Source organism: Xiphophorus maculatus, chromosome 1, assembly GCF_002775205.1.
Source record: "Xiphophorus maculatus strain JP 163 A chromosome 1, X_maculatus-5.0-male, whole genome shotgun sequence".
Lineage (NCBI taxonomy): Eukaryota > Metazoa > Chordata > Actinopteri > Cyprinodontiformes > Poeciliidae > Xiphophorus > Xiphophorus maculatus.
In genome coordinates, this window is record NC_036443.1 from 30,575,735 (window position 1) to 30,598,790 (window position 23,056).

General features: G+C 37.6%; 2 protein-coding genes across 2 annotated transcripts; both read right to left on the reverse strand.

Moving 5' to 3' along the window:
- Positions 1 to 1,287: 1,287 nt before the first annotated feature.
- On the reverse strand, positions 1,288 to 8,784 carry LOC106700429 (L-rhamnose-binding lectin CSL3-like). Its single transcript, XM_023333136.1, has 13 exons — positions 8,747 to 8,784; positions 8,457 to 8,510; positions 8,198 to 8,216; positions 7,930 to 7,992; positions 7,710 to 7,842; positions 7,502 to 7,605; positions 3,199 to 3,272; positions 2,961 to 3,014; positions 2,729 to 2,756; positions 2,551 to 2,595; positions 2,332 to 2,461; positions 2,117 to 2,220; positions 1,288 to 1,447 (listed from the first exon to the last, which is right to left on the reverse strand). Exons 1-13 carry the CDS (start codon positions 8,747 to 8,749, stop codon positions 1,428 to 1,430), a joined length of 831 nt encoding a protein of 276 aa, XP_023188904.1. The 5' UTR covers positions 8,750 to 8,784; the 3' UTR covers positions 1,288 to 1,427.
- Positions 8,785 to 15,590: 6,806 nt separating this feature from the next.
- LOC111608515 (L-rhamnose-binding lectin CSL3-like) lies at positions 15,591 to 21,864 on the reverse strand. The gene is made up of 13 exons (XM_023333213.1): positions 21,737 to 21,864; positions 21,447 to 21,500; positions 21,188 to 21,206; positions 20,918 to 20,980; positions 20,698 to 20,830; positions 20,483 to 20,586; positions 17,955 to 18,013; positions 17,665 to 17,718; positions 17,406 to 17,424; positions 17,136 to 17,198; positions 16,916 to 17,048; positions 16,708 to 16,811; positions 15,591 to 15,741 (listed from the first exon to the last, which is right to left on the reverse strand). Exons 2-13 carry the CDS (start codon positions 21,498 to 21,500, stop codon positions 15,716 to 15,718), a joined length of 831 nt encoding a protein of 276 aa, XP_023188981.1. The 5' UTR covers positions 21,737 to 21,864; the 3' UTR covers positions 15,591 to 15,715.
- Between the last annotated feature and the right edge of the window lie 1,192 nt (positions 21,865 to 23,056).

The following is a 23,056-nucleotide window of genomic DNA, read 5'->3' on the forward strand; positions in this document are numbered from 1 at the left end:
GACCGGATTTATGGTAAATAATCACCAATTTAACCCGGAGTACACATGCTAACACGAAGTTAGCTAAAGTCAACTATCTTACAGCAAAAGAAAAGCGCCACCTACCGATCTTTGTGAAGCTTCAAATGCCGGACAAAGTTGGACGTCGTGGCATCTCCATCCGATATTCTCTTCTTGCATGTTTTACAAGTTGCAGTTCGTTTTTTAGTCGAAAGTTCATAACCTACGTAGCCAAAAGAAATTACTCGCGGAAGCATATTCGAGCGGTTATTTCGTATTTCGTTCCCTGAGCTCTGTAGCTTTGCCGCGTTTTTTTAAACGTCCAAATCCTGTTAATTTGATTGGTTGTGCTGCAGCTACGTACACATACATACATAAGGAGAGAGGAAAACCATAGTGACGGTCTGCGCATATTGATACGGAATGAGTGACATTAATTAATGACGCCACTTTATAAATAATGTGTTTTAAATTTTAAGACTTTGAGTAAAAAATATCAAGTCTTCAAGTATACAGCTTCAAGTCGAGTCAAGTCCCAAGTCAATGGCATGAAAGTCAAGTCCGAGTCTTTCAGCATTTTTTCAAGTCAAGTCTCAAGTCGTGATTTTAACGACTCGAGTCTGACTCGAGTCCAAGTCATGTGACTCGAGTCCCCACCTCTGTTTTGTACTATTTATTTCTTTATCTTTGTATATTATGTATATACACATAACCTGCATCTTAACTCAAGTCTAGCAAATCTCAATCTGTAATCTGTTGATGACAATGACAAATAAATCTTATCTTATCTTATCCTAAATGTGTCACTTCTGGTTGGCGGCCATCTTGATATGATCCAGATGACAGCAGGCAGCGTTCTCACAGACATTCAACAAACTTCCTCCACATGTTCCTTCCTGTTCAGACTGGAAACAGTTTTTTTTAAAGGTTTTATTGGCTCTAGTGACCTTTATTTGAAAGTAGTTCGACAGGAAACTTTGTAATGAGAAAGAGGGAAGGCATGCGGCAAATATCACCAGGCCGGGAATCGAACCTGCGACCACCGTCACGAGGACTAAGGCCTCAATGCGCGGGTTGTGCTTCGCCCCTGCGCCACCACAGCAAACCCTGGAAACAGTTTTTAAATTGTTTAAAATTGTTTAAATTATCTGGAAGGAGTTTGTCAAAGTTTTCGTCCCCATCAGGCTGTTTGTAGCGAACAAAGCAAAACAAACTGAGCAAAATGTAAATGCAAGTCAGGTTTATTGAGGAAAGTTGAAATAGAAGCAAAAAAGATGAAGATTGGAGAAGAAAAACAAATAAAATGCTAAGTAAACATAAAAAGAAACTGAAGACAGATGAAGCTGCACATCAGTGGATCACAACGTCTGTAGATGTTACTGATTATGATGCATTTCATCCTCAGCACAGCAGATCTGATCGTCGCTTCATTCAGTTGCAAATGGAACTGAAAACATGGAAATATTAACAATATCGTTTCAGCAGAATGCATTTTAGACATCAGAAAGTGAAATATCACCAGTTCTAAAGCTGCAACAAGGCCTCTGGAGAGTCAAGGCTGGTTTTCTGTCTTTGGTGTAAACATTAAATATATTCTTTCTAAGTAAATGCAGAAAGACCCAGGCTAGGATTCAAACCCAGGACCTTGTTGCTGCAAGGCATTAGTGCTACTGACTGTGTTACTGAGCTGGACTGGAACATTAAAGCGGATGAGGGAAAAGTTTTAACCAGACTACAGAGTTTGGACAAAACCTGCTCCACAGGATCGCCATGGCAACCAAACTCCGAGTCTTGATATTTTATTATGGGATGCTTACGTTTTTTATTTAAAAAAGAAACAATGTACAAAATATGACTGACAATAAAAAAATGGAACCTTGCAAATATGGATGAATTTAGAATCTTTAAAAAAATATTTCAGTTAATTAATTTCCTAATTGAAAAGCTGGATTTGTTAATCAGGTTAAAAACGTGGTAAAGCTGCTACTGATGGTGTATTTTTAAGAAAAAGGAAGGCAATTTAAATCAGCTGAATAAAACAAATGTGACATTAATGCTTTTCAATGTTGTTCTTGAATTTTATAAAGATTTTAATGAAGTTAGACCATAAACTCACTTTCACAACGATATAGCACCTCCAGGTACTTGTAGGTCCCAACACAGGGATCTCCGAACACAGAGCTGCTGACTAAGACAGCGCACGCTGATTTCCCCTCGCATCTGTGGATTCACATCAAGGTCAGTTTCCTAGAATTTGTGATTTGGCATTTCTTGGATTTATTATTTCATATCCAGTTGGAAAACCCTTCAGGAAAGACTGAAGCTCTGTACATCTGAAACACTAAATCTGCCCTCGTAGCACAATCAGTGTTGTCTGTCTGTTCATCAGGAATCCCATCGGAGCACGTTGTCTGGTCGCTGCGCCCATATGTTGCACTGATCACAGATATAGACCCATTTACTGTTGGAAGACAGAAGATAAAATGTTGGAAATCTGAATGTGTTCATGGTGTAATGCTCCAGAACAACCAGTAAAACCAGTGACCTTACCACAGAATATTTCAGCCACTGATTCCTCACATGCCACACGAAGAACTGTTATATGAGAGATTCAAATCATTTTAATATCAATACACTGAAATGTTTATCCATGGTCTAAAGCAAAATTTATGTTTCATAATTTTAGATTAAATAATCTTATCCTCATACTAAAACTTGCAAAACTAACTTTTCGGTTTTCGAAAACCACGTCCAGCCTGTTAAAAAAACAACAACAAAATGAATCACAAATAGAAACGGCAGGATTTTTACTTCAAGCTCCTTAGAGATGTAAGCATCAAATTAAAATCTGGTTAACAACTGAATGACAAGAAAACTATAATTGCTAAATAAAACCAGTAAAATAATGTTTTTAACAACAGATATTCAAACCACAAAGAGAAGAGAAGGTTTTCACTCACATTGATTTCCAGGACGAATCCACAAAGGAACAAAGTAAAAAGGACGAATTTCATCTGTATGAAAATAGGAAACATTCAGTTACTCTGAGATATGACTGAGAAAAACTCAATGATTTGCTGAAATATTTTCAACAATCTGCTGAACTAAATGGCACAGTTGAATTAATAAATATGAACATAAAGTTTTTTGCAAGACTTAATCTTACTATTAATTTTCCAGTTTTAAGTCAAATCTTACCTTGTTGTGATGAAGAATCCAAGCAGCAGCAGCAGCAGGACTCACTAGCAGCAGTGTGCCTTCAACCAGGGAATGGAGGGTTTATAAACCTTCACTGATGATCTGACAGAGGAACAAAATGTCTTTATCCAGGCAACAATTCAGCCTGTTGAGTTTTTCTGACCAGAAGTTCAGGTTGGTGATGGGTGTGTCACACCTGAAGCCTTTTCTCCTCATTCCTGTTGATAAATCACTGATCATCTCTTTATAGCCCCCAGCCCAGCTAGCAGGTACACCAGACTGAAAATGTTGGGATGGAAAAACCCAGTTGGGTTTTAGTTACTGGCTGCAGCAGCCAGGTGGGATTTTCTGTTAACAAAGATTCTTGGCCTTGATGTGGATCGTGATTCTGTCAGCCGTCTCCATCTGCTCTCTGGTTTTATACAGGAATCATAAACCATTAATGTCTTTATCTGCTCTATGAAATCCCAGTTATTTTACTCTTGGATGAGTTCAATATTTAAAACCTTACTAATATCTCTGGAAACATGTTGGAGCTAACGATTCCTTCTGAATTTGCTTTTTCTCAGTTTTGTCAGATTGTGGACAAATTTCAGTGTCATGCAAAGTTGATTCCAGTAACTACAAAATGCTGTTTTAAATGATGAATTAATTTCAATCCTCTCTATAGATTTTGTTGAAATATAGCTTCATTTATCATGCCATGATGTAAATACATTTAGGAAGAGAGAAGAAATAAATCTTTGCTATTTGAGTCTGGAAATGGTCACCAAGTCGTTTCTAAGGCCTTGGGATTCTGGAAAAGCACAGAGAGAAAATTATCTGTAACTGTGATGTGGATGTTTCTGCACCAGAGTCTGTGCTGCTTTGTCTGGGACTGGAGGTTCATGTTTATGTTTATGAATATTTATGTTGAATGAGATCCCCATAAGCATCAGCAACATGCTATAAACTACAAACGGATTAAGATTTAGGCATAAATATCTTGTATGAATGGTGTGATATCTAATGATAAGAGCTTCTTCTCAAAGATAAAATGTTTAAGGCAAACATTTCAGGGAGAATAAGAACAGTTTTGTTTAGCAACAGCATAAAATCCAACTGGTTTTTCCAAACTAACACGTTAAGCCTGACGTTAACATTCTGACAACCAGGAAACAGCAAAAGGTTAAATAAGCTCTAATAATCAGAAATGTGAAGAAGTAGCTTCAGGATTGACCTCCTTCTGACCCCAACCCTTCCCCTTACTCACTCTGGTCACAATTAAAGTGGACCTGGCCGTTCTGCACGTTATTTTAAAGATTCCTTGGAGTTTTTCTTCAACTACTTGAGCTCCTCAGTGAAGGAAAGGCTCTTGAACAATGCAAAGCCATTTACACACTCCTCCATTAACACAAGGAGCACAATCCTGAGTTACTGCCGTAAGCAAAACTAACATGTGAGTCTTTTCTTTACTTTTCAGAAATAAGATTTAAATACCCAGATTTGTTTGTCCTCTGGAGTTTTTCTTATGTTAATAATGCAGCAGCCCAGGAGCGAACTGTGGAGAGAGAAAGGCCTGGGAGATCCTGACAGACCGGCCTGTGTGTGTGTGTGTGTGTGTGTGTGAACCAGGTTTTTATGTGTTCATGGGAACCTTTAGTCCCTCTACATTGTGGGGACATCTCTTGGTCCCCATGAGGTAAAATGCTGATTTTGGGTTACAGTAAGGTATGTGATGGTGACTGAATGCTTGGTCTGTCAATGAAACACACAAACACACACACACACAACCAAGTGTGTGAGCAACAGGTATTTGATGCATTGTGGGACCATTTTCCTGACACATATTACATTGTGGAGACACTGCCCCTTGTGGGGACCAGGACTTGGCCCCCACAAGGGGAAATTGTGTTTTTGGGTTAAGAGTTAGGTTTAGGACTAGGATGTGTATTGAGTTTTGGTTAGGGTTGGGTTGTAGAAATTAATCGAAGTCAATGGAAAGTCCCTGCAAAGATAGAGAGACAAACATATGTGTGTGTGTGCATGTGTGGGCATGTGTGTGTGTGTGTGTGTGCGCATGTATGGGTGCGGTGGGCGTGTGCATGTGTGGGTTTTCTGTTATATAGGAATCAAAACATAAAACTACTATCAGAGTTTTGGGCCTTCTGGTGGTCTATTGCAAATCAATCGATCAAGTTTATTTGTATAGCACATTTCACCAAAAAAACTTTTTACATCATAAAACAGAAAAACAAAAAGTCATAAAAACAGAGCGATCATCAATATCATCAATAATCATCAATATCATGTTGATCAGTGTTCCATTCATTATGGTTAAAAGCAACTTTAAACAGGTGGATTTTAGCCTTGACTTAAAGGTACTCAGTGTTTTGGCTGTTTTGAAGTTTTCTGGAAGTTGGTTCCAGAATTGTGGTGCATAGAAGCTGAATGCTGCTTCTCCATGTTTGGTTCTGGTTCTGATCCAGAGTAGAACCAGAAACAGAAGCTGAGAGGTCTGGAAGGTTGATCCTGCAGCAGCAGATATTTGATCCGTTCAGTGATTTATAAACTACCAGCAGTAGTTTAAAGTCTGTTCTCTCAGAGAATGACTGTAGAACTGGGTGATGTAGAACTATTCATTAATATCCACTTCTAGATGTGATGTTCATGTGGATTATTGTACTCTGAGTTCTCCCAGTTCCACTTGGTCGTGGCCCCAGTGACTTCTACATAACCTGCTTGCTAAGTTCTCACATGAGCATCTAAGAGCCACTCAGTTATGGGAACATTCAGTTTGTATTTACCAGCGTTTCATTGAAGGTGAAATAACAAAAAGTCATTCATGGATATATTTGTTACTAACTACAAACACTGACAAGGGTTGCTTGCTAACAGTTTGGTGTTTGCCAGCAGAGTTCAGCTACCAGCCTAGCTCCTGTGAAATGAGAGGAATACATTGTTAATCTTAAAAACTTAATTATTTAAAGTAAGGACATGTACATATTCCTCTTTCAGCTTTTTGTTTTATTTTGGCTGAAGAAGTTTACAAAGAGAAGCAGTTGGAGAGAAAAACCGTCTTTAAGTTTGATACAACAGGAAGAAAAATAAAAAGATTTTCAAAGCTATAATCTGTGATATTACTTTATTTGTTATGTTTAATTGTAATTCAGATTATTTTCTGTCAGCTTCTTGAGGACGCTAAGATCCTTCCAGGTTTTCAACAAGATGCTGCAGATCTTCTCTCAGTTTGTTGTCTTCAGCCATCATCTGTTGGGGCAGCAGCACCAGAGTCTTCATCAGCATCCTGATGAAGAAGGCGACTTCTGCTTCTATTCTGGGCACGACTGGGGAACCTCTGGACATGATGATGATGCACAGAGGATTATTCATAAAATCAAGAAACTATGAACCCTGACAACCTCTTCAGACTGTCTTGGGAAAAGAGTGTGTTCAGTCAGAGGCTTCTTCAGATTTACTGTGATACAGACTGCTATAGGAGATCATTCCTGTCAACAGCCATCAGCATCAAGAAGAACTGAAAAATTTGAATTAATAAGTTACAACAACATTTAATTTCCACTTGGAATCAATAAAGTATTTTTGGAGTTGGACTCAGAAGATTGGAACCTGTTTTGATTTATGCATAGATATTTGAGGCAGGTGGCTCTTGATTTAAGTGCTTGATGGGTTGAGCTGCTTTAACTCATCTGTAAGTGTACTCTCCAAAGGATGCACTAGTTGGTGCAACTTAAAATATGTACTTTTATGTACTTGTTTTGTTAAGGGCAGTCAGTTTACATGCTTTTTGAGTTATTGATAACTAATTAGATTTTACAGTGTAGATGCTGATGGCTTTTGGCAGTAGAGATCTCTTGTAGCAGTCTGTATTACAGCGAGTCTGGAGAAGCCTCTGACCAAGACAGTCTCATGAGGAGGGCGGTCAGGGTTGTCCAAACCTGAAGAAATAATTTTTATGACATTATGGTGATTTCTATCTTTTAACTAAAAAAGAGTCAAAGGAAACAAAAACAAAGAGATAAATAAAAATAACAACTGAATTTAGCACAGAGTATTTTTTAAAGTTTAAGGAAAGCAAATTTTTTATGTATTTAATTATTTACCAATTTAAGATCCTGGGTTTGTTAATCAGGCTAAACAAAAAAGTGAATAAAGCTGCTACTGATGGCTTTTTGTTTAGAAAAGGCACAACATTCAAATGAGCAGGAACAACATCCATAAAGTTGCTGTTTGTGTTGCACCAACTTGTTGAAGCTGTTCCTGTTTTGAGAAGGATTTTAGTGAAGTGAGAGCCTGAACTCACCGTAACAAATATATTCCACCTCCAGGTACTTGTAGGTTCCATAGCAGGGATCTCCGAACACATAGTTACTGGCTTTGACTTTACACCACTGTTTCCCGTTGCATCTGTGGATTCAGATCAAAGTCAGCGATTTGCCTTTCTTAGTCCTCCTCATTCACTCATTCACATCCAGTTTGATAAACCTTCAGGAAATACTGAAGCTCTGTACCTCTCACCAACTTCCTCTGCGTATGTGAAGCATTCAGTGTTCTTTAGCTGGTCGGCCGGTCTACGAGCGCTGCAAGTCTTCTTATCAGTGCGTCCGTATGTAGCACTGGTCACATAGATAGCCTGACCTTCTTCTGCCAGAGCGAAGAGGAAATGTTGGAAACCTGAATGTATTCATGGTGTAATGCTCCAGAACCGACCAGTGAAACCAGTGACCTTACCACAGTGGAGTCGAGCCACTGTTCCTTCACAGGCAACAAGGGATTTTTTCTCTGGGAGCCATGCTGCATGAGACATTCAGATCATATTCATATCAGGACACAGAAAAGTCCAAACACCCACGAACTAAAGATAAATTCATGTTTAACAGTTTTAGATCCAATAAATGATGAACATTCAACATCAGCCTTCATGCCCAGCTTGTCTTCATACTAAAACCTGCAGCGCCACCTTGTGAACTCAAAACACCAGAAAGATTAAAGCACAAACCTCCTGATGAACTCTTTCCCTGTTAACCAAGAGAGACAGATATAAAAAATAATTACTTTTAAAAACTTTTTTGTCTTCATAGTTTTTAGAGTTGATTGAAGATAAAGTTATCATCGTTTATCTGCTGTTCATACAGACACATTTCTGTGTTTCACTGCCTGTTTCACATACAGTCAAAATAAAGACATAAAAACACAAAATGTAGATTTTTAACAACTGATTTTCTAAACAACAAACAGAAGAGAAGATTTTCACTCACATTGATTTCCAGGATGAATCCACAAAGGAACAAAGTAAAAAGAACAAATTTCATCTGTATGAAGATAAGAAACATTCAGTTACTCTGAAATATGACTCAAAATATTAGATGATTTTCTACAACATTTTCAACAAGCTGCTGAACCAAATCATACATTTCATCCATCAATATAAACATGATGGAAACAAGTTTTCATGTCTCTGAGAATCAGAACTAGAATTTATCATAACATATATTAGAAGAACAGAATTGTAAGCAGCTTTTTTTGGGTTTGTTCAGTCAAATTTTACCATCTTGTGATGAAGAATCAAAGCAGCAGCAGAAACCAGATTCACTAGCAGTAGTGTGCCTTCAACCAGGGAATGGAGGGTTTATAAACCTTCACTGATGATCTGACAGAGGAACAAAATGTCTTTATCCAGGCAACAATTCGTCCTGTTGAGGTTTTCTGACCAGAACTCCAGGTTGGTGATGGGTGAGGCAGGAATGTGTCAGGTTTTATCAGATTATGGAAATATTTCAGTGCTGTGATTAGATGATTCAAGTAACTGTAAAAATGTGCTTTAAAATTTTATAAATTTAACAGTATGAATTTATTTTTAGTATCCATGTTTTTGATTCAGTTTCACTAGCAACACTCAGGGTAAAGTGCAGCCAAACTGTAAAAGCAGATTACTGGTAGGGGCCAGATGCATTCTGGGAAACGACAGGTGTAGAGCTAGTTTGGTCTCTTCACATGTCAGATATCCAGCTGGTTGGTTATCTGCTGTGCAGCAGTGTGCAGCTGTTGTTGTCCAGTTGGTTCCATGGTTATCAGCTGTTGTGATGATGTAGAGAACTCTCCGTTTGGATCAGCTGTTCTTGTTTTCTGTCCTGTTTTCTCCATCAGGACAGTGCCAATGTGCAACAGTATACTGGGTGCAATGTACTGTTGAAATGTACATCAGTGCTTTATTGATGATCTCAGTCAGTTAAACTGTCTTGCATTACTTCCTACAAGGATCTGTTGAATGTGAAGAGGATTTAATGCAGAAAGGAGTGAAATTGAAATGAGACAAAACAGAAATATAAACCAAATACAAATCCTACTATGGTCAAATAAATATTATAGCTTATAAGGTTCATTTAAACTTGGAATTTCCCTTAGATAAAGTTAGATGAGGCTAAAATATGTTCATGTTCAGACATGCTGCTGCCCAAGATAAATGTGAATTTGACTGTTGCCAAACTTTGCAGAATAACTAAGGCTGACATGTCCCACTATTGGGAGCAATTTAGTTAGGATAGTCAAAGGATTGAGAAAGATACAGATATTTGTGTTAAGTACAAACTTGTGAAAAAACCCAGAGTGAGGCATATGGAGATATGGCCAAACATAGAGTGTATGAAATGTTGAGAACAATCCAAAGAAGCATTCTAAAAATCTGAGCTCATTTGAATGAGAGTGTGATGTTTTAGGAACTTTTTAAAGTTTGGAGGTCGGATGAAGCATTTTTCCATTTTTGTAAATAAGCCCCACAAACCTCAGCCAACCATGACCACATTAAATATGGGAGATAAAACTAATGGCGTGAAAGTATATGCAACGTTTGGCAAAAATAAAAATGCTAGTTTTTGTGTGTAAACAAAAAAACATCCTAAATGTGTCACTTCTGGTTGGCGGCCATCTTGATCTGATCCAGATGAGGCAGGCAGCGTTCTCACAGACATTCAACCAACTTCCTCCACATGTTCCTTCCTGTTCAGGCTGGAAACAGTTTTTAAACTACCTTCATAGTTTGGAAGGAGTTTGTCAAAGTTTTCGTCCCCATCAGGCTGTTTGTAGCGAACAAAGCAAAACAAACTGAGCAAAATGTAAATGCAAGTCAGGTTTATTGAGGAAAGTTGAAATAGAAGCAAAAAGAGATGAAGATTGGAGAAGAAAAACAAATAAAATGCTAAGTAAACATAAAAAGAAACTGAAGACAGATGAAGCTGCACATCAGTGGATCACGTCTGTAGATGTTACTGATTATGATGCATTTCATCCTCAGCACAGCAGATCTGATCGTCGCTTCATTCAGATGCAAATGGAACTGAAAACATGGAAATATTAACAATATCGTTTCAGCAGAATGCATTTTAGACATCAGAAAGTGAAATATCACCAGTTCTAAAGCTGCAACAAGGCCTCTGGAGAGTCAAGGCTGGTTTTCTGTCTTTGGTGTAAACATTAAATATATTCTTTCTAAGTAAATGCAGAAAGACCCAGGCCAGGATTCAAACCCAGGACCTTGTTGCTGCAAGGCATTAGTGCTACTGACTGTGTTACTGAGCTGGACTGGAACATTAAAGCGGATGAGGGAAAAGTTTTAACCAGACTACAGAGTTTGGACAAAACCTGCTCAACAGGATCGCCATGGCAACCAAACTCCGAGTCTTGATATTTTATTATGGGATGCTTAGGTTTTTTATTTAAAAAAGACAGAAAGAAATTCGAGGAATCAAAAAACAGGAATAAACAAATTAATAAATAAAATAAATACATATAAAAAACAAAAAATGAATGAAAATGAAAAATAAAAAATGAAACCTTGGAAATATGGATGAATTGAGAATCCTAAAAAGATTATTTCACCTAATTAATTTCCTAATTGAAAAGCTGGGTTTGTTAATCAGGTTAAAAACATGGTAAATTAAGCTGCTACTAATGGAGTTTCTTCAAGATAAAGAAAAGGAAATTTAAATCAGCTGAATAAAACAAATGTGACATTAATGCTTTTCAATGTTGTTCTTGAATTTTAGAAATATTTTAGTGAAGTTAGACCATAAACTCACTTTAACATAGATATATCACATCCAGGTACTTGTAGGTCCCAACACAGGGATCTCCGAACACAGAGCTGCTGGCTAAGACATTGCACGTTGATTTCCCCTCGCATCTGTGGATTCACATCAAAGTCAGCTTCCTAGAAAATGTAATTTGGGATTTCTTGGATTTGTTAATTAATATCCAGTTAGAAAACCCTTTAGGAAAGATTGAAGCTCTGTACTTCTGAAACACGGACACTGCCTTCGTAGCACAATGAGTCTTCTTCGTCTGCTCTGCAGGTATCCCAACAGAGCACGTCAACCGATTGCTGCGTCCATATATAGCACTGATCACAAATATATCCTCATTCGCTGTTGGAAGACAGAAGACGAAATGTTGGAAATCTGAAAGTATTCATGGTGTAATGCTCCAGAACAACCAGTAAAACCAGTAACCTTACCACACGATATTTGAGCCTCTGATCCCTCACATGCCACAACAGTTTTTATTCCTCCAACTGACCCTGGTCCTTTTATATGAGAGATTTAGATCATATTAATATCAATACACTGAAAAGTTCAGCTATCCATGACCTAAAGCAAAATTTATGTTTCATAATTTTAGATTAAATAATCTTATCTTCATACTAAAACTTGCAAAACTAACTTTTCGGTTTTCGAAAAAGACGTCCAGCCTGTTAAAAAAAACAACAACAAAATGAATCACAAATAGAAACGGCAGGATTTTTACTTCAAGCTCCTTAGAGATGTAAGCATCAAATTAAAATCTGGTTAACAACTGAATGACAAGAAAACTATAATTGCTAAATAAAACCAGTAAAATAATGCTTTTAACAACAGATATTCAAACCACAAAGAGAAGAGAAGGTTTTCACTCACATTGATTTCCAGGACGAATCCACAAAGGAACAAAGTAAAAAGGACGAATTTCATCTGTATGAAAATAGGAAACATTCAGTTACTCTGAGATATGACTGAGAAAAACTCAATGATTTGCTGAAATATTTTCAACAATCTGCTAAACTAAATGGCACAGTTGAATTAATAAATATGGACATAAAGTTTTTTGCAAGACTTAATCTTACTATTAATTTTCCAGTTTTAAGTCAAATCTTACCTTGTTGTGATGAAGAATCCAAGCAGCAGCAGCAGCAGGACTCACTAGCAGCAGTGTGCCTTCAACCAGGGAATGGAGGGTTTATAAACCTTCACTGATGATCTGACAGAGGAACAAAATGTCTTTATCCAGGCAACAATTCAGCCTGTTGAGTTTTTCTGACCAGACGTTCAGGTTGGTGATGGGTGTGTCACACCTGAAGCCTTTTCTCCTCATTCCTGTTGATAAATCACCGATCATCTCTTTATAGCCCCCAGCCCAGCTAGCAGGTACACCAGACTGAAAATGTTGGGATGGAAAAACCCAGTTGGGTTTTAGTTACTGGCTGCAGCAGCCAGGTGGGATTTTCTGTTAACAAAGATTCTTGGCCTTGATGTGGATCGTGATTCTGTCAGCCGTCTCCATCTGCTCTCTGGTTTTATACAGGAATCATAAACCATTAATGTCTTTATCTGCTCTATGAAATCCCGTTATTTTACTCTTGGATGAGTTCAATATTTAAAACCTTACTAATATCTCTGGAAACATGTTGGAGCTAACGATTCCTTCTGAATTTGCTTTTTCTCAGTTTTGTCAGATTGTGGACAAATTTCAGTGTCATGCAAAGTTGATTCCAGTAACTACAAAATGCTGTTTTAAATGATGAATTAATTTCAATCCTCTCTATAGATTTTGTTGAAATATAGCTTCATTTATCATGCCATGATGTAAATACATTTAGGAAGAGAGAAGAAATAAATCTTTGCTATTTGAGTCTGGAAATGGTCACCAAGTCGTTTCTAAGGCCTTGGGATTCTGGAAAAGCACAGAGAGAAAATTATCTGTAACTGTGATGTGGATGTTTCTGCACCAGAGTCTGTGCTGCTTTGTCTGGGACTGGAGGTTCATGTTTATGTTTATGAATATTTATGTTGAATGAGATCCCCATAAGCATCAGCAACATGCTATAAACTACAAACGGATTAAGATTTAGGCATAAATATCTTGTATGAATGGTGTGATATCTAATGATAAGAGTTTCTTCTCAAAGATAAAATGTTTAAGGCAAACATTTCAGGGAGAATAAGAACAGTTTTGTTTAGCAACAGCATAAAATCCAACTGGTTTTTCCAAACTAACACCTTAAGCCTGACGTTAACATTCTGACAACCAGGAAACAGCAAAAGGTTAAATAAGCTCTAATAATCAGAAATGTGAAGAAGTAGCTTCAGGATTGACCTCCTTCTGACCCCAACCCTTCCCCTTACTCACTCTGGTCACAATTAAAGTGGACCTGGCCGTTCTGCACGTTATTTTAAAGATTCCTTGGAGTTTTTCTTCAACTACTTGAGCTCCTCAGTGAAGGAAAGGCTCTTGAACAATGCAAAGCCATTTACACACTCCTCCATTAACACAAGGAGCACAATCCTGAGTTAATGCCGTAAACAAAACTAACATGTGAGTCTTTTCATTACTTTTCAGAAATAAGATTTAAATACCCAGATTTGTTTGTCCTCTGGAGTTTTTCTTATGTTAATAATGCAGCAGCCCAGGAGCGAACTGTGGAGAGAGAAAGGCCTGGGAGATCCTGAATGACCGGCCTGTGTGTGTGTGTGTGTGTGTGTGTGTGTGTGTGTGTGTGTGTGTGTGTGTGTGTGTGTGTGTGTGTGTGTGTGAACCAGGTTTTTATGTGTTCATGGGAACCTTTAGTCCCTCTACATTGTGGGGACATCTCTTGGTCCCCATGAGGTAAAATGCTGATTTTGGGTTACAGTAAGGTATGTGATGGTGACTGAATGCTTGGTCTGTCAATGAAACACACAAACACACACACACACACACACACACACACACACACACGCAACCATGTGTGTGAGCAGCAGGTATTTGATGCATTGTGGGATCATTTTCCTGACACATATTACATTGTGGAGACACTGCCCCTTGTGGGGACCAGGACTTGGCCCCCACAAGGGGAAATTGTGTTTTTGGGTTAAGAGTTAGGTTTAGGACTAGGATGTGTATTGAGTTTTGGTTAGGGTTGGGTTGTAGAAATTAATCGAAGTCAATGGAAAGTCCCTGCAAAGATAGAGAGACAAACATATGTGTGTGTGTGCATGTGTGTGCATGTGTGGGTTTTCTGTTATAGGAATCAAAACATAAAACTACTATCAGAGTTTTGGGCCTTCTGGTGGTCTTTTGCAAATCAATCGATCAAGTTTATTTGTATAGCACATTTCACCAAAAGAACTTTTTACATCATAAAACAGAAAAACAAAAAGTCATAAAAACAGAGCGATCATCAATATCATCAATAATCATCAATATCATGTTGATCAGTGTTCCATTCATTATGGTTAAAAGCAACTTTAAACAGGTGGGTTTTAGCCTTGACTTAAAGGTACTCAGTGTTTTGGCTGTTTTGAAGTTTTCTGGAAGTTGGTTCCAGAATTGTGGTGCATAGAAGCTGAATGCTGCTTCTCCATGTTTGGTTCTGGTTCTGATCCAGAGTAGAACCAGAAACAGAAGCTGAGAGGTCTGGAAGGTTGATCCTGCAGCAGCAGATATTTGATCCGTTCAGTGATTTATAAACTACCAGCAGTAGTTTAAAGTCTGTTCTCTCAGAGAATGACTGTAGAACTGGGTGATGTAGAACTATTCATTAATATCCACTTCTAGATGTGATGTTCATGTGGATTATTGTACTCTGAGTTCTCCCAGTTCCACTTGGTCGTGGCCCCAGTGACTTCTACACAACCTGCTTGCTAAGTTCTCACATGAGCATCTAAGAGCCACTCAGTTATGGGAACATTCAGTTTGTATTTACCAGCGTTTCATTGAAGGTGAAATAACAAAAAGTCATTCATGGATATATTTGTTACTAACTACATACACCGACAAGGGTTGCTTGCTAACAGTTTGGTGTTTGCCAGCAGAGTTCAGCTACCAGCCTAGCTCCTGTGAAATGAGAGGAATACATTGTTAATCTTAAAAACTTAATTATTTAAAGTAAGGACATGTACATATTCCTCTTTCAGCTTTTTGTTTTATTTTGGCTGAAGAAGTTTACAAAGAGAAGCAGTTGGAGAGAAAAACCGTCTTTAAGTTTGATACAACAGGAAGAAAAATAAAAAGATTTTCAAAGCTATAATCTGTGATATTACTTTATTTGTTATGTTTAATTGTAATTCAGATTATTTTCTGTCAGCTTCTTGAGGACGCAAAGATCCTTCCAGGTTTTCAACAAGATGCTGCAGATCTTCTCTCAGTTTGTTGTCTTCAGCCATCATCTGTTGGGGCAGCAGCACCAGAGTCTTCATCAACATCCTGATGAAGAAGGCGACTTCTGCTTCTATTCTGGGCACGACTGGGGAACCTCTGGACATGATGATGATGCACAGAGGATTATTCATAAAATCAAGAAACTATGAACCCTGACAACCTCTTCAGACTGTCTTGGGAAAAGAGTGTGTTCAGTCAGAGGCTTCTTCAGATTTACTGTGATACAGACTGCTATAGGAGATCATTCCTGTCAACAGCCGTCAGCATCAAGAAGAACTGAAAAATTTGAATTAATAAGTTACAACAACATTTAATTTCCACTTGGAATCAATAAAGTATTTTTGGAGTTGGACTCAGAAGATTGGAACCTGTTTTGATTTATGCGTAGATATTTGAGGCAGGTGGCTCTTGATTTAAGTGCTTGATGGGTTGAGCTGCTTTAACTCATCTGTAAGTGTACTCTCCAAAGGATGCACTAGTTGGTGCAACTTAAAATATGTACTTTTATGTACTTGTTTTGTTAAGGGCAGTCAGTTTACATGCTTTTTGAGTTATTGATAACTAATTAGATTTTACAGTGTAGATGCTGATGGCTTTTGGCAGTAGAGATCTCTTGTAGCAGTCTGTATTACAGCGAGTCTGGAGAAGCCTCTGACCAAGACAGTCTCATGAGGAGGGCGGTCAGGGTTGTCCAAACCTGAAGAAATAATTTTTATGACATTATGGTGATTTCTATCTTTAAACTAAGAAAGAGTCAAAGGAAACAAAAACAAAGAGATAAATAAAAATAACAACTGAATTTAGCACAGAATATTTTTTAAAGTTTAAGGAAAACAAAATTTGTATGTATTTAATTATTTACCAATTTAAGATCCTGGATTTGTTAATCAGGCTAAAGAAAAAAGTGAATAAAGCTGCTACTGATGGCTTTTTGTTTAGAAAAGGCACAACATTCAAATGAGCAGGAACAACATCCATAAAGTTGCTGTTTGTGTTGCACCAACTTGTTGAAGCTGTTCCTGTTTTGAGAAGGATTTTAGTGAAGTGAGAGCCTGAACTCACCGTAACAAATATATTCCACCTCCAGGTACTTGTAGGTTCCATAGCAGGGATCTCCGAACACATAGTTACTGGCTTTGACTTTACACCACTGTTTCCCGTTGCATCTGTGGATTCAGATCAAAGTCAGCGATTTGCCTTTCTTAGTCCTCCTCATTCACTCATTCACATCCAGTTTGATAAACCTTCAGGAAATACTGAAGCTCTGTACCTCTCACCAACTTCCTCTGCGTATGTGAAGCATTCAGTGTTCTTTAGCTGGTCGGCCGGTCTACGAGCGCTGCAAGTCTTCTTATCAGTGCGTCCGTATGTAGCACTGGTCACATAGATAGCCTGACCTTCTTCTGCCAGAGCGAAGAGGAAATGTTGGAAACCTGAATGTATTCATGGTGTAATGCTCCAGAACCGACCAGTGAAACCAGTGACCTTACCACAGTGGAGTCGAGCCACTGTTCCTTCACAGGCAACAAGGGATTTTTTCTCTGGGAGCCATGCTGCATATGAGACATTCAGATCATATTCATATCAGGACACAGAAAAGTCCAAACACCCACGAACTAAAGATAAATTCATGTTTAACAGTTTTAGATCCAATAAATGATGAACATTCAACATCAGCCTTCATGCCCAGCTTGTCTTCATACTAAAACCTGCAGCGCCACCTTGTGAACTCAAAACACCAGAAAGATTAAAGCACAAACCTCCTGATGAACTTTTTCCCTGTTAACTAAGAGAGACAGATATAAAAAATAATTACTTGTAAAAACTTTTTTGTCTTCAAAGTTTTTAGAGTTGATTGAAGATAAAGTTTTCATCGTTTATCTGCTGTTCATACAGACACATTTCTGTGTTTCACTGCCTGTTTCACATACAATCAAAATAAAGACATAAAAACACAAAATGTAGATTTTTAACAACTGATTTTCTAAACAGCAAACAGAAGAGAAGATTTTCACTCACATTGATTTCCAGGATGAATCCACAAAGGAACAAAGTAAAAAGAACAAATTTCATCTGTATGAAGATAAGAAACATTCAGTTACTCTGAAATATGACTCAAAATATTAGATGATTTTCTACAACATTTTCAACAAGCTGCTGAACCAAATCATACATTTCATCCATCAATATAAACATGATGGAAACAAGTTTTCATGTCTCTGAGAATCAGAACTAGAATTTATCATAACATATATTAGAAGAACAGAATTGTAAGCAGCTTTTTTTGGGTTTGTTCAGTCAAATTTTACCATCTTGTGATGAAGAATCAAAGCAGCAGCAGAAACCAGATTCACTAGCAGTAGTGTGCCTTCAACCAGGGAATGGAGGGTTTATAAACCTTCACTGATGATCTGACAGAGGAACAAAATGTCTTTATCCAGGCAACAATTCGTCCTGTTGAGGTTTTCTGACCAGAACTCCAGGTTGGTGATGGGTGAGGCAGGAATGTGTCAGGTTTTATCAGATTATGGAAATATTTCAGTGCTGTGATTAGATGATTCAAGTAACTGTAAAAATGTGCTTTAAAATTTTATAAATTTAACAGTATGAATTTATTTTTAGTATCCATGTTTTTGATTCAGTTTCACTAGCAACACTCAGGGTAAAGTGCAGCCAAACTGTAAAAGCAGATTACTGGTAGGGGCCAGATGCATTCTGGGAAACGACAGGTGTAGAGCTAGTTTGGTCTCTTCACATGTCAGATATCCAGCTGGTTGGTTATCTGCTGTGCAGCAGTGTGCAGCTGTTGTTGTCCAGTTGGTTCCATGGTTATCAGCTGTTGTGATGATGTAGAGAACTCTCCGTTTGGATCAGCTGTTCTTGTTTTCTGTCCTGTTTTCTCCATCAGGACAGTGCCAATGTGCAACAGTATACTGGGTGCAATGTACTGTTGAAATGTACATCAGTGCTTTATTGATGATCTCAGTCAGTTAAACTGTCTTGCATTACTTCCTACAAGGATCTGTTGAATGTGAAGAGGATTTAATGCAGAAAGGAGTGAAATTGAAATGTGACAAAACAGAAATATAAACCAAATACAAATCCTACTATGGTCAAATAAATATTATAGCTTATAAGGTTCATTTAAACTTGGAATTCCCCTTAGATAAAGTTAGATGAGGCTAAAATATGTTCATGTTCAGACATGCTGCTGCCCAAGATAAATGTGAATTTGACTGTTGCCAAACTTTGCAGAATAACTAAGGCTGACATGTCCCACTATTGGGAGCAATTTAGTTAGGATAGTCAAAGGATTGAGAAAGATACAGATATTTGTGTTAAGTACAAACTTGTGAAAAAACCCAGAGTGAGGCATATGGAGATATGGCCAAACATAGAGTGTATGAAATGTTGAGAACAATCCAAAGAAGCATTCTAAAAATCTGAGCTCATTTGAATGAGAGTGTGATGTTTTAGGAACTTTTTAAAGTTTGGAGGTCGGATGAAGCATTTTTCCATTTTTGTAAATAAGCCCCACAAACCTCAGCCAACCATGACCACATTAAATATGGGAGATAAAACTAATGGCGTGAAAGTATATGCAACGTTTGGCAAAAATAAAAATGCTAGTTTTTGTGTGTAAACAAAAAAACATCCTAAATGTGTCACTTCTGGTTGGCGGCCATCTTGATCTGATCCAGATGACAGCAGGCAGCGTTCTCACAGACATTCAACCAACTTCCTCCACATGTTCCTTCCTGTTCAGGCTGGAAACAGTTTTTAAACTACCTTCATAGTTTGGAAGGAGTTTGTCAAAGTTTTCGTCCCCATCAGGCTGTTTGTAGCGAACAAAGCAAAACAAACTGAGCAAAATGTAAATGCAAGTTAGGTTTATTGAGGAAAGTTGAAATAGAAGCAAAAAAAGATGAAGATTGGAGAAGAAAAACAAATAAAATGCTAAGTAAACATAAAAAGAAACTGAAGACAGATGAAGCTGCACATCAGTGGATCACGTCTGTAGATGTTACTGATTATGATGCATTTCATCCTCAGCACAGCAGATCTGATCGTCGCTTCATTCAGTTGCAGATGGAACTGAAAACATGGAAATATTAACAATATCGTTTCAGCAGAATGCATTTTAGACATCAGAAAGTGAAATATCACCAGTTCTAAAGCTGCAACAAGGCCTCTGGAGAGTCAAGGCTGGTTTTCTGTCTTTGGTGTAAAAATTAAATATATTCTTTCTAAGTAAATGCAGAAAGACCCAGGCTAGGATTCAAACCCAGGACCTTGTTGCTGCAAGGCATTAGTGCTACTGACTGTGTTACTGAGCTGGACTGGAACATTAAAGCGGATGAGGGAAAAGTTTTAACCAGACTACAGAGTTTGGACAAAACCTACTCCACAGGATCGCCATGGCAACCAAACTCCGAGTCTTGATATTTTATTATGGGATGTTTACGTTTTTTATTTAAAAAAGAAAGAAAGAAATTCGAGGAATCAAAAAACAGGAATAAACAAATTAATAAATAAAATAAATACATATAAAAAACAAAAAATGAATGAAAATGAAAAATAAAAAAGGAAACCTTGGAAATATGGATGAATTGAGAATCCTAAAAAGATTATTTCACCTAATTCATTTCCTAATTGAAAAGCTGGGTTTGTTAATCAGGTTAAAAACATGGTAAATTAAGCTGCTACTAATGGAGTTTCTTCAAGATAAAGAAAAGGAAATTTAAATCAGCTGAATAAAACAAATGTGACATTAATGCTTTTCAATGTTGTTCTTGAATTTTAGAAATATTTTAGTGAAGTTAGACCATAAACTCACTTTCACATAGATATATCACATCCAGGTACTTGTAGGTCCCAACACAGGGATCTCCGAACACAGCGCTGCTGGCTAAGACATTGCACGCTGATCTCCCCTCGCATCTGTGGATTCACATCAAGGTCAGTTTCCTAGAAATTGTGATTTGCCGTTTCTTGGATTTATTAATTAATATCCAGTTAGAAAACCCTTTAGGAAAGATTGAAGCTCTGTACCTCTGAAACACGGATTCTGCCCTCGTAGCACAATCAGTGTTCTTCGTCTGCTCTGCAGGTATCCCAACGTAGCACGTGAACCGATTGCTGCGTCCGTATGTAGCACTGGTCACATAGATAGCCTGACCTTCTTCTGCCAGAGCGAAGAGGAAATGTTGGAAACCTGAATGTATTCATGGTGTAATGCTCCAGAACCGACCAGTGAAACCAGTGACCTTACCACAGTGGAGTCGAGCCACTGTTCCTTCACAGGCAACAAGGGATTTTTTCTCTGGGAGCCATGCTGCATATGAGACATTCAGATCATATTCATATCAGGACACAGAAAAGTCCAAACACCCACGAACTAAAGATAAATTCATGTTTAACAGTTTTAGATCCAATAAATGATGAACATTCAACATCAGCCTTCATGCCCAGCTTGTCTTCATACTAAAACCTGCAGCGCCACCTTGTGAACTCAAAACACCAGAAAGATTAAAGCACAAACCTCCTGATGAACTTTTTCCCTGTTAACCAAGAGAGACAGATATAAAAAATAATTACTTTTAAAAACTTTTTTGTCTTCAAAGTTTTTAGAGTTGATTGAAGATAAAGTTATCATCGTTTATCTGCTGTTCATACAGACACATTTCTGTGTTTCACTGCCTGTTTCACATACAATCAAAATAAAGACATAAAAACACAAAATGTAGATTTTTAACAACTGATTTTCTAAACAGCAAACAGAAGAGAAGATTTTCACTCACATTGATTTCCAGGATGAATCCACAAAGGAACAAAGTAAAAAGAACAAATTTCATCTGTATGAAGATAAGAAACATTCAGTTACTCTGAAATATGACTCAAAATATTAGAGGATTTTCTACAACATTTTCAACAAGCTGCTGAACCAAATCATACATTTCATCCATCAATATAAACATGATGGAAACAAGTTTTCATGTCTCTGAGAATCAGAACTAGAATTTATCATAACATATATTAGAAGAACAGAATTGTAAGCAGCTTTTTTTGGGTTTGTTCAGTCAAATTTTACCTTGTTGTGATGAAGAATCAAAGCAGCAGCAGAAACCAGATTCACTAGCAGCAGTGTGCCTTCAACCAGGGAATGGAGGGTTTATAAACCTTCACTGATGATCTGACAGAGGAACAAAATGTCTTTATCCAGGCAACAATTCATCCTGTTGAGGTTTTCTGACCAGAAGTCCAGGTTGGTGATGGGTGAGGCAGGAATGTGTCAGGTTTTATCAGATTATGGAAATATTTCAGTGCTGTGCTTAGATGATTCAAGTAACTGTAAAAATGTGCTTTAAAATTTTATAAATTTAACAGTATGAATTTATTTTTAGTATCCATGTTTTTGATTCAGTTTCACTAGCAACACTCAGGGTAAAGTGCAGCCATACTGTAAAAGCAGATTACTGGTAGGGGCCAGATGCATTCTGGGAAACGACAGGTGTAGAGCTAGTTTGGTCTCTTCACATGTCAGATATCCAGCTGGTTGGTTATCTGCTGTGCAGCAGTGTGCAGCTGTTGTTGTCCAGTTGGTTCCATGGTTATCAGCTGTTGTGATGATGTAGAGAACTCTCCGTTTGGATCAGCTGTTCTTGTTTTCTGTCCTGTTTTCTCCATCAGGACAGTGCCAATGTGCAACAGTATACTGGGTGCAATGTACTGTTGAAATGTACATCAGTGCTTTATTGATGATCTCAGTCAGTTAAACTGTCTTGCATTACTTCCTACAAGGATCTGTTGAATGTGAAGAGGATTTAATGCAGAAAGGAATGAAATTGAAATGAGACAAAACAGAAATATAAACCAAATACAAATCCTACTATGGTCAAATAAATATTATAGCTTATAAGGTTCATTTAAACTTGGAATTCCCCTTAGATAAAGTTAGATGAGGCTAAAATATGTTCATGTTCAGACATGCTGCTGCCCAAGATAAATGTGAATTTGACTGTTGCCAAACTTTGCAGAATAACTAAGGCTGACATGTCCCACTATTGGGAGCAATTTAGTTAGGATAGTCAAAGGATTGAGAAAGATACAGATATTTGTGTTAAGTACAAACTTGTGAAAAAACCCAGAGTGAGGCATATGGAGATATGGCCAAACATAGAGTGTATGAAATGTTGAGAACAATCCAAAGAAGCATTCTAAAAATCTGAGCTCATTTGAATGAGAGTGTGATGTTTTAGGAACTTTTTAAAGTTTGGAGGTCGGATGAAGCATTTTTCCATTTTTGTAAATAAGCCCCACAAACCTCAGCCAACCATGACCACATTAAATATGGAAGGTAAAACTAATGGCGTGAAAGTATATGCAACGTTTGGCAAAAATAAAAATGCTA